Source organism: Spea bombifrons, chromosome 3, assembly GCF_027358695.1.
Source record: "Spea bombifrons isolate aSpeBom1 chromosome 3, aSpeBom1.2.pri, whole genome shotgun sequence".
In the NCBI taxonomy this organism is placed as follows: Eukaryota; Metazoa; Chordata; class Amphibia; order Anura; family Pelobatidae; genus Spea; species Spea bombifrons.
Genome location: NC_071089.1, coordinates 113,418,713 through 113,430,712, shown reverse-complemented (window position 1 = coordinate 113,430,712; position 12,000 = coordinate 113,418,713). Strand labels below are relative to the sequence as shown.

At 42.2% G+C, this 12,000-nt stretch overlaps 1 protein-coding gene across 1 annotated transcript in view; it reads left to right on the top strand.

Moving 5' to 3' along the window:
- The first annotated feature begins 415 nt into the window (after positions 1-415).
- LOC128484142 (hatching enzyme 1.2-like) overlaps positions 416-12,000 on the top strand; it is a 48,323-nt gene continuing 36,738 nt past the window's right edge. Inside the window, exons 1-5 of the mRNA XM_053460462.1 lie at positions 416-484; positions 637-658; positions 921-986; positions 1,293-1,427; positions 1,508-1,625. Coding sequence (XP_053316437.1) covers positions 416-484; positions 637-658; positions 921-986; positions 1,293-1,427; positions 1,508-1,625 — 410 coding nt within the window. The remainder of the gene's footprint in view (positions 485-636; positions 659-920; positions 987-1,292; positions 1,428-1,507; positions 1,626-12,000) is intronic.

Here is a 12,000-nt window from a genome sequence, read left to right as displayed (position 1 = left end):
TAATATGAAATCGACGTCTACCATGAAGGAATTGTTGGCATTTGAACTCAGTAATTGAACAGCTTTCTTTTTCTTCGTTTTACAGTACATGCAAAAATTTAAAGCATTTCAAAGAAATTGATTTTAGTTTCTAAATTTTATTTTAAATGTATTGAAAAAAAAAATATTTTCCATAAAAATATTCATTTATTTTTACTTTTAAATCTAAATCTTCATCTATTTAATTAACCTTACCAAAATTTGTAATTCGAGGTAGATTTATCTTTTCCTCCCACTTTTTTTTTCTGCACATGTGGGCGGGCCTTTCTCAGGGCTGTCTGTTGATTGGTTGTCACTCTCCTAATGAGGTCTATATATATATATAGATGTCTGCCCCAGTACATTGACATTGTCAGGGGCTTTTCTTCATCTAACAATGGAGCTGACCAAGATCCTTGTACTGCTTACCGTGGGATGTAGCATTTCCCTGGCTCTTCCTTTAGGGGTAAGTGAATAGCTTCAACAAGCTGTGATTCTGCATTATTTTCACTGTTCTAACTAATCTTGTTTGTCCATTTAATGTTTTTCTTGTTGGAGTAGATATGTCTGCATGTTAACTTACTCTAATCCCACTGTATCCGCTTTCTTTTTTCGCAGGACGGTCACGATAAATGGAGTGGTAAGTATTAGATCCGTAACTAGACCTATCCTATCAGTAAACCCTCACTGATCACTGCCTTCCCAATCTCCATACATCTCCTGATTCTCTTGGACTTCTTCTCAATAGATAAACCCAAGGCTAAACGTGGAGTTTCTAGCGTCTTAACCATGTCCTCCATGGCCGCTCTGCTACTTACATTATCTAGATCCGCCAGTTTACTCTGAAAATATTGTCTTGTTTTGCACTTCCGTATGAGAAAATTATCCCTGTTCCTTCACAGAAACCAATGATGGTAAGGATGATGGCCATAAGACTATATTTGAGCAAATTGAAGACAGGAACAAAGGTGAGATTTGTCACAATACTAAGATCAATCATTGTTTTTATTATAACTTAAAATCCGACATGTTATAAGAACTATGTGATGCATCTAGTCAACTTTAAACTTTGTTCATTGGTCTTGTTTAAGGTTCAGAAGTCATATACTGTACCTATCCCATCTCTTACTGTATTAAACTCTACCGATCCTGCTAGTAGGCTATTCAGTGTATCTATCTCCCTTCCTTTTGTTTCATCTCACCTGTGAATTCATAGTTTAATGACTAAAAACTCGATATTTTATATTATATTACTTTGACCCTTTTCTTTGCAGGTATCCCCAAACCTCTAATTGGAGGGGACATTGCTTTTCAAGTTTCCCGCAGCGCAATAAACTGTGAAGATTGTTTGTGGACAATATCCCAGGATGGGACAGTTTATATCCCATATGTCATTTCCTCTAAATATAGTAAGTAGCCTCAGAAATTGATTTTAAACGGAGACATTTAATGTTTCTTCCAGTCGCTCATGTGTTCCTTTTGTCCTCAGGTAATTCAGAGACATCGTTGATTATGTCTGCTTTGGAGGAGTTTGAAGTCATGAGCTGCATTAAGTTTGTGAGCAGGAATTCAGAAAGAGACTATTTAAGCATAGAACCAGCATCAGGGTAAGTCTCAGCTTAACCTATGGGGGCAAAATTACTCATTACTTGCTGCTTTGCAGGTTCACGTTGTTCCTCATTCAATAACATTTTATTCTTAGATGTTGGTCTTACATTGGAAGAATTGTTGGCAAACAGATAGTGAGCCTGGACAAAGTTGGTTGTGTCCGCTATGGAACAGCGCAGCATGAAATAATGCACTCGCTTGGCTTTTACCACGAACATACCAGGAGCGACAGGGATGAATATATCGATGTCATATGGGAGAACATCATAAAAGGTGAGCAACGCGGACACAAATATACAAATCTTAAACGTAGCCGTTATTATAGTTAGACTATACAAATTAGACAAGACAAGAAAGAGTTTGTGGTTTTGCCTGCACCATATGAGAACAGACTAAAGAGGGCACATAGGCATATCTGGAGTAGTTCTGGGGTTTCATGGCTTTGAAAATACGTCCGTGGAATGAAAACCATAATGGGTATCATTATATATATTTCTATCATCTTTTAGGTGCCGAAGAAAACTTTTGGAAGGAGGACACCAATAACCTGAATCTCCCATATGACTATAACTCTGTGATGCATTACCACAGGTAGGTAGACAATTGGATTATGCAACTTGTGTCTGCAACCAGGCCTGGACTGGCAAAACCAGATAAATGCCTGGTGGGAAGCTGGCTGGCATAACCCCATACTCATTTAGGGGCTAATTTTGTTTTGCAATGTGTAGCCACCCCCTGAAAATACCTGGCCACATGCTACCTGGGCATACAAATGTATGCGGCTTCTTAGAACCAACTCTTGGCCATACTTCGCATTTGGCGGCCATAAATTCCCACCTGGTCATCCCTAGTCTTGTCCTGTCTGCAACATAAGGGCTTTTTCTAATTCATCCAAGATTTTCTTTTTATAATCCATTGTGTCCATTTTTCCAGCTCTGCCTTTAGCAGTCCACGCGGCAGAAAAACCTTAATCCCAAAACCTGACCCCAACGTTCCTCTTGGACAGAGGGTAGGAATGAGCAGTCTGGATGTCATGAAGCTGAACACCCTCTACAAATGCAGTAAGTGATTGTCCACTGATTTAGCTCTTGTCACTTAAAATCCTCTACCTTGAGTAATCTATTTTTACGATGAGTGTAGGAAAATATGCAATGCTCTAATGTAACAGTTTGAATATGATTATGTTTTAGTGGACGAGTCCTAACATATTTTCTATTTTCTTTAGATCTCTGTCGTTCAAAGTTTTTGAGTCCTTCAGGATCCTTCAGAGCCGACAGCAGCTCCCTCAAACAACTCGATGACGGCTGTCTGTGGTTGATCCAAGTCCCAATAAACAAGGTGAATGTTTTCTCATTATAATGCCCCTTTAATCTCACCAATAATATTGCTTTTTATTCCAAATAATTTATAAATATTATTAGTTAATCCATTTTCTTTGTTTTAGATGGATAGATATGTTTCTATGTTTAATTCACTTGCAATACTCCAAATGGTCTATTTGCTTTCCCAGGTCTACCTGCAGCTCCGTGACATCAAGATTCCTAAATCCCCTGGATGTGATGACAGCTACATCAAAATCTACGATGGAGCTACTAAATCAGCCCAAGTTCTGCTGGACAAGACCTGCGGAGATGTGGTACTTCCACCTATAATTTCTTCAGGAACAAGGATGTTGGTGGAATTTGTGAGAAAAAACAAAGTTGTTTCAAAGGGATTTGCTGCTGACTATAAAACTGGTAAGATACCCAAACTGTTGGTGGAATTCAGCTAATCTATTGATAAATCAAAGGCATCACTATCATCATTGTAATTTTGGGACATGAACCTCTCTTTTGGTAGAGAGGTATTTAATAGTCCATTAAGAAAGTAATGGCCTTTTGATGAAATTAAGACCAGAGGTTTTAGTAGAAAGATACCATTGATACCATTGATAATGGTGGTTCAAATAGAAAATATTATTTTTATTCTACAGTTGAATACGGCGGAACGTTTGTCACAGATAATGGGGAGCTGCTGTCTCCTGGGTACCCTAACAATTATCCCAACAATGCAGATGCTCTGTGGACCATCATAGCACCAGTAGGATCTAAGGTAAGTTTCCCCCAATATAGAATCTGCACTTACAAAAAAGTAGGGATTCTAAACATAATCTAATGATTCTAATGGAACTTTGGTAGGAAATATTTTATTATTATATTTTATTATTCTAATTTGACTTGTTAAACCACCCTTGAAGTTGAATGACCATCAATTGTTTGCAGTTAATTCTACAAATGTGTTATCTTTACCTGGAATTTGTCTTCTCTTTGTAGGTGTCCCTGATTTTTTCTGCTTTTAAATTACAACCTTCTGAAAGGTGTTCCAATGACTACTTGAAAGTAATTAACGGGGCAACCTTAACTGCCCCAGTCGTGGGGACATTTTGTGGTAGTAATGTACCCCCTGCACTGATATCTTCTGGAAATGTGATGATGGTACAATTTCAAAGTGATTCTGATTTCAACAATTCTGGATTTAACGCATCCTATAGTTTTGGTAAGTGGCAAAAAAGGACATTATAATCCTTTACTATTTCATCCAGAAACTCCATATGAGGTGCTTGTCATGTAGAACATCATCCAGGCCTTCCAAACAATGACAACAAAAATATCCGTGACAATAATATTCATATTTGATTAGTGATGATATAAATGTTACAGAAGCCTCCTTACATTATTGATAGATCTTGGCCGTACTGTAAATATGTTTGCTGGAGTCTGTTTTAATACTTAAAACAGTAAAAAAAAAAAAAAAAACAGAAGGAAAAACTGTTCCTAATACTAGCCACGATCCTCCTCGGTCGGAAGATTCTTGCCACCGATTGGCCACACTTTATACAATGATAACACTGGTTTCTCTTTCTTGCAGTGACTCCTAAATTATAAGAAGCACAAGAATGAAAGTGTTCCATGAAACCAACATGAAGATGCACAATGTTAATATGTATAGATATGTTCTGTACATAGCTGTAATTTTCCTTTTTTTGTGTGTAAGACCAGGTCCGTAAACCTTCCATAATTTATGTATGTTTCCAGACATTAGAAATTAAGATTTTGTACCACGTGGTGATGTGCAAGGCGGATCCTACAAACAGTTCACATCTCTAGCCATGATGGACTTGCCTTCAAAATCCCTGCTCTCAATTACGCTGCTAGCTGTACATGTTAATGGTGGCTTTTGTATAGGAATTGTATACAGGAATTTTGTAATGAAATAAATCCTTTTTTGGGGGAATTAACCAAAATTCTGAATCTTGTCAACACAATGTGCTGGATAGGGGAAAAACTTCTCATGATTTTTCACTCAAATTCATACTGCAGACCCTTCCATGTAATAATTCTTATGAATGTATAATACACAAGACTAATTTAGATCCCATGTATAGGTCAATGGAAGCCTTCTCATACATCATACATTCAGACTCTATGGATGGCCAGCAGGTCATCTCAGTGTATTTACCAAACCAGAGTTTAATATTTCATCCCACCGATTTTCACCCCAAGTATCTCAGCTCTGCTTCCCTCCTCTGGCGTGCACCAACAACCCCTTATATCACCAACACGCATGTTGTAATCCCTGCATGCGTGTGCTAGTGAAAGCCTCAGGAAAGCTCTTTTTTATTCTTTCATAAATATTTTTCGTTCTTTGTCCTCTCCTAGATTCCACGCCCCAACACCCTCAAATATAATATAATCTTTTTCTACCGAGGCCACTACTGCCTTCCACCATCTTATGTTTCCTCCATGTTAACATGAGTTTCTTTTCTCAGGCCTGATCCAATTAAAATGCATGCATTGTAGCTACAAGTTAGTGTATAGTCTGTACTATTTCTAGTTTCATGGGTATGTTATGGATGAGTATGTGACTGCAGGAAAGTGGGGTCCAAATATGCTCCGGGAAAAAAAATGGCAACCCCTGGCAGCCTTCTAAAGGTTATCTGAGAATATGTGCACACTGACACGCCACTTACTTCAGAATAAGCAATAGCAAAGGAAATCTCAAGTATTCTTCTCCCCAACTGGATCAGCGTCTTCTTGACCTTACAACACACAAAAGAAAGCCCTGCGCTCAAACTCCCATCATTCTTGGGCGGCAGCAACGGCTATAGTATTCAATCAGCCCAAAACACATAGAACAAAGACCGAAAAAAGTTACCTGCGCACTATCCCAAACACCTGTGCTTATATAGACAAATGGAGGTTTTTAGTTTCACTCCAATGGCCATTAAAATGGAAGCTCGCCTGCCACGTCACGGCAAACCTCTTAGGCGAGTCCTACACTAAACAATTCACCTCGCTGCTGTGAGCTAAAGGTAAAAATCTCTAATGAGACAAAGAGGGGTATTCTCTAAACCCCTACACATTTATTAGCCCTTAATAGGGACCACGTGGGGTGGGCGGCAGCAATAGCAACCTGGCTGTGAGATACAAAATTGAGACATAAACACACAAAAGAAAGCCCTGCGCTCAAACTCCCATCATTGATAATGGTTTTTGCGCGGCCTCTAAAGTGGTCTTAAGAACTCAAATTATGCCAAGCATGGTCAGGCAATAGCAGGACTGGTGGGCCAAACTTTGGGAACTCTAGCTCTCGAAGATGCCATTTGTGACTTTATTATTGCTTACATCGCACAATTCATTGATTTTGGAGAGCCCGATTCAACACAGAGATGCAATGTCTCTTCAGCTTTAGAGGGTAATTCATCCTGAAGGCTGATATCCTGACCAGTCAGGAAACCGCCAACCACATAAGGTCAATTCCATCCCATAAGGTCTGTCAATATAGATGACCAAATAGTATTATAATTTGCCAGGCTCACCTGGCCAGGGTCTTTGTTGAGTTTTATGTCTAAATAAGTGAGGTTGTCATGGCACCACTCTCTACTATCAGGTGGGGGAAGTCAATGGGAAGGGCTAATGTCTTATTCATGTTGCTTTTTAGTACAAGGCCTTACTATAATCCTCCATCGCTTTGTGGAGAGCTGAGTTTCAGAGATTGCAATTAAAATATCATCTGCAAACAGAGCCAGTATAATGTTTTGCTGCCCCTGAACGCCTCACGTGCCCTGGTGGTCTCTAATTCTTATGGCCAGGGCCGGACTGGCCCACCGGGATACCGGGAAATTTCCCGGTGGGCCGGAGGGTCCGTGGGCTGGGCGGCCATGAAGACAGCCGCTGAGCTGCCCCCCAGGCTGCCCGAAATCTAATCAAAGCGGCCGCTGGGTGCTGATGCGGCCGGCCGGCATCAGCACCCAGCAGCCGTGTGCGATGGCCGCCTAGTGATGGGAGCAGCGTGAGGGGTGAAAGCTCCGCCCCCTCGCACTGACCTTTCACCCCTCACGCTGCTCCCATCACCATGCGGCCATCAGATTGCTGGGAATGTAATCTGAACGGCCGGTGCGTGCTGATGCCGCCGGCCGCCTCTGCTTTAATACTTTTTTTTTACTTTATATGGCAAGCCGATCCAGCTTACCATATAAATAATAAAAAAAAAGTGTTAAAGTAGCTCCGGCCGGCGGCATCAGCACGCACCGGCCGTTTAGATGACATTCCCAGCAGTCTGACGGCTGCGTAATGATGGGAGCAGCGTGAGGTGGAAGCTCCGCCCCCTCGCGCTCAGACTGCTGCAGCACCGGATGTCAGGTCAGTGGCATCCTGGCTGTCAGCATAGAGGAGAACAGTGTGCGGCTACCAGGAAGTCAAGAGAAGTAGAAGGTGAGTAAAATAATGTATTTTTTGTACTGTATGTTTTTTGTATTTGTTAAAAACAAAAAAAAATCGCCGTGTGTGTGTATGTAAGTGTGTCCCCCTATATGCCACTCTGCCTCCAGAAATGCCTTATACCCCCTATATGCCACTCTGTCCCATGATATGCCTTTTAACCCCCTATATGCCAGAGTTGCATATAGGGGTATAAGGCATTTCTGGATGCAGAGTGACATATAGGGGGTCAAAAGGCATATCTGGAGGCAGAGTGGCATAAAGGGGGTTAAAAGGTATATCATGGGGCAGAGGAGCATATAGGAGGGTATAAAGCATATCGGGGAGGAAGAGTGGCATATAGGGGGCATAAGGCTTTTCTGGTGGCAGAGTGCCCCATGATATGCCTTTTAAGCCCCTTCATGCCACTCTGCCTCCAGAAATGCCTTATACCCCCTATATGCCACTCTGTCCCATGATATGCCTTTTAACCCCCTATATGGCAGAGTGGCATATAGGGGGTTAGAAGGCATATCATGGGACAGAGTGGCATATATTATTTTTTATTTAATATGGCAAGCTGGATCGGCTTGCCATATAAAGTAAACAAAAATGTCCCATGATATGCCTTTTAACCTCCTATATGGTAGAGTGGCATATAGGGGGTTAGAAAGCATATCATGGGACAGAGTGGCATATAGGAGGGTTGAGGCATATCAGGGAGGCAGAGTGGCATATAGGGGGGTATAAGGCTTTTCTGGAGGCAGAGTGCCCCATGATATGCCTTTTCACCCCCTTTATGCCACTCTGCCTCCAGAAATGCCTTATACCCCCCTATATGCCACTCTGTCCCATGATATGCCTTTTAACCCCCTATATGCCAGAGTGGCATATAGGGGTATAAGGCATTTCTGGATGCAGAGTGACATATAGGGGGTCAACGGCATATCTGGAGGCAGAGTGGCATAAAGGGAGTTAAAAGGGATGTCATGGGGCAGAGGGGCATATAGGAGGGTATAAAGCATATTGGGGAGGCAGAGTGGCATATAGGGGGCATAAGGCTTTTCTGTAGGCAGAGTGCCCCATGATATGCCTTTTAACCCCCTTTATGCCACTCTGCCTCCAGAAATGCCTTATACCCCCTATATGCCACTCTGTCCCATGATATGCCTTTTAACCCCCTATATGGCAGAGTGGCATATGGGAGGTTAGAAGGCATATCATGGGACAGAGTGGCATATAGGGTATAAGGCATTTCTGGATGCAGAGTGACATATAGGGGGTCAAAAGGCATATCTGGAGGTGGAGTGGCAAAAAGGGGGTTAAAAGGCATATAACGGGGCAGAGGAGCATATAGGAGGGTTGAGGCATATCAGGGAGGCAGAGTGGCATATGGGGGGTATAAGGCATTTCTGGAGGCAGAGTGGCATATGGGGGGTATAAGGCATTTCTGGAGGCAGAGTGGCATATAGGGGATTAAAAGGCATATTATGGGGCAGAGTGGCATATAGGAGGGTATAAAGCATATCAGGGAGGCAGAGTGGCATATAGGGGGCATAAGGCTTTTCTGGAGGCAGAGTGCCCCATGATATGCCTTTTAACCCCCTTCATGCCACTCTGCCTCCATGAATGCCTTATACCCACTATATGCCACTCTGTCCCATGATATGCCTTTTAACCCCCTATATGGCAGAGTGGCATATAGGGGGCATAAGGCTTTTCTGGAGGCAGAGTGCCCCATGATATGCCTTTTAACCCCCTTCATGCCACTCTGCCTCCAGGAATGCCTTATACCCACTATATGCCACTCTGTCCCATGATATGCCTTTTAACCCCCTATATGGCAGAGTGGCATATAGGGGGTTAGAAGGCATATCATGGGACAGAGTGGCATATAGGGGGTATAAGGCATTTCTGGAGGCAGAGTGGCATATAGGGGGTTAGAAGGCATATCAGGGGGCAGAGTGGCAAGCCTGGGGGCAGAGGTGCATAACTCGGGGGTAGGTTGTCAAATGAAAGGAAATAAAAACCAAACATGTCTCAATCATAGCTTTTATTAAATATGGAAAAAAATAGCCTACATGAATTAATAAAGAAATAAAAGTTTCTTACCAGAATATCGTGAAGAATAATGTGATCAGTGTTTTGTTCCACTGAATAAAATGGAACTCTTTCATCTAAAAATGTTCGCAGTAGTAAATGTTTTGATCCCATTATGTGTAATGTATTTCATTTATTAGGGCCTTTTAACACTTTTGCTTTCTGGCATTTTAATACAAATAATGAGATAAAAAGAATGGCAAATAGTGTGACTCGGGTGTGTATAAGGGGTGCGTGTGGGTATAAGAGCTTCACCGTGAGATAAACTATATGGGGCTGGTCTCCAAATTTTTCCAGGGCTGCTTTTCAGTCCCAGTCCGGCCCTGCGCACAGACCACAGGAATTTGCGGCACATTTGCCTACATGGCCCCAGAAGTACATCTCAAGCAAGCATATGGCGTTGCCGTGGACTGGTGGTCCTTCGGGGTGATGCTCTTCCGCATGCTGAACGGAGATTACCCTTTCTTTGCCGGCGATTGCAGGAGGACACATTTCCTTCATATCGTGCATGGCAACCCCCGCTATACCAAAAAGCTGAGCAAGAAAGGTCTGGACATCTTAAAGCATCTCCTGAAGAAGGACCCTCAGCGTCGCCTCGGGGTGAAAGGAGACATCAGGCGGCATTCGTTCTTTCAAAGCATCAAGTGGAACGACATAGAGAGCCGACGTGCAACTCCCCCGTACCGGCTGGAAGTAAGATCAGATCTCCACCAGAAGAACCTCCGCAATATTCCGTCAATTCTGCGGACCCCGGAGGACATTTCCTCTTCATCCAGTAAAAAGGGCTTGTCTGGCTTTACCTTTGTAACCCCAGACTGGATGAATTGAAGGATGGACAGTGCCCCGGCCAAGTGACTCCCAAACTCTTGTTTCCAAAGACAATCCCAATAAATGAAGGAAACAAAACACACTTTTGGTTTTTGTATCTTTAATTCTATAGAACTCTGGATGGCTGTAAGTGGGTGTGACCTCACAATACAGTCTCTGCCTTTGTGACATCATACACCGTGACACCTTTCATATACTCTGAAACACGGAGTATAACAAATAAAACTACATTTCAAACATGTACTTTCGGCACCTCGCAATTAACACAATCCGGGCGATACTTCGGTAGATGTTAATACGGTTAATACGGTAAAGTCATTTAAGCAAGCATGGGATAAGCATAAGGCCAAGCTAGATATAGGATAAGGGCAAGTACTAAAGGAAAGTACTCAGAGGTTGGGCAGACTGGATGGGCCTGCAGGTTCTTATCTGCCGTCACTTTCTATGTTTCTATGTTTCTACTTTCATTCCTGTGTGCCAGACCCGCCGACTCCTAGTTATATAGCGCCATCATATTCCACAGCACTGTACAATGTGTGTTATTATTATTTATATATCGCCATCCTATTCTGCAGCACTGTGCAATGTGTTTTATCATTATTTATATAGCGCCATCATACTCCGCAGTGCTGTACAATGTGTGTTGTTATTATTGATTTATATAGCACCATCATATACCGCCACACTGTACAATGTGTTATTATTATTGTTGATTTTTATAGCGCCATCATATTCTGCAGCGCTGTACAATGTGTCTTATTATATCATGGAATTTAAGAACAACATTTTCATATTTCATGATCAGTTTTTTTATGAGATTTAGGATTGTTTTTTCTCCATATTGTCAGTTTTCTTCTTTTGTGATTAATTAGTCTGAATGAATAACAGTTTTAATAAACAAGGGATATCAGCTGTTACCAAACCTAAGCAGTGTTTGTGCTTCTAGTGAAATACAGAAAATAATAAATGAAAACTAATAATACATTGAAATCTGCCCATGAAACGGAATTCATAGTCATTCATGGTCACTGTTGGCAAACCAGAAACCAGAATTGTGACATCATCGGTGTCTGTGACATCATAGGTCTCTGCGACATCATTGGTGTCTGTGACATCATCGGTATGTGCCTATAAAGCCGCAAGCCGCTCCTCTTTCCCTTTAGTGCAGTTGGGCGCTCGACACTTCAAGGTGCTATTCCATAGCGAACTTAAAGTGTTGCTACCAACGATTTCAAACGGTTATGGAGAAGAAAAGCAAATCTAGCCCTGTGCAGGATTGCTGCCTTCTTTCTGGACTTCGGTGGAGTTTAAAGAGATGCTGCCCCAGAAAACTGAGAACATTCTGCAAAAGAGTAAGATCAGCTTTCACAAACGCTGTAAGGCGGACGAGGAGGAGAGATGAAAGCACGGAGCACTTGGCCAGTAGAGTCATACTCAAAAGAAAGAGAGAGAGTAGCAGTTCAGAGGAAGAAAGAGAAAGGAAGAGGAGGAGAGTAACTGCTAATGACAGAGATGATGGCATCAAAGATCTGGGGCAGCAGGGAGGACAAAAAGGACGTGAACACCTGAAGCAACGCATGCTGGTGAAGGGAAAGTTTCCCATCAAAAGACGCAGGAGTCAGGAGGAGAGTATTGTTCCTGCTAAAAGATTTAGGAGCCTTCTCCCCATGACAGTCTCCGGCTTCACCTTCCATTCCATGCTGGGACA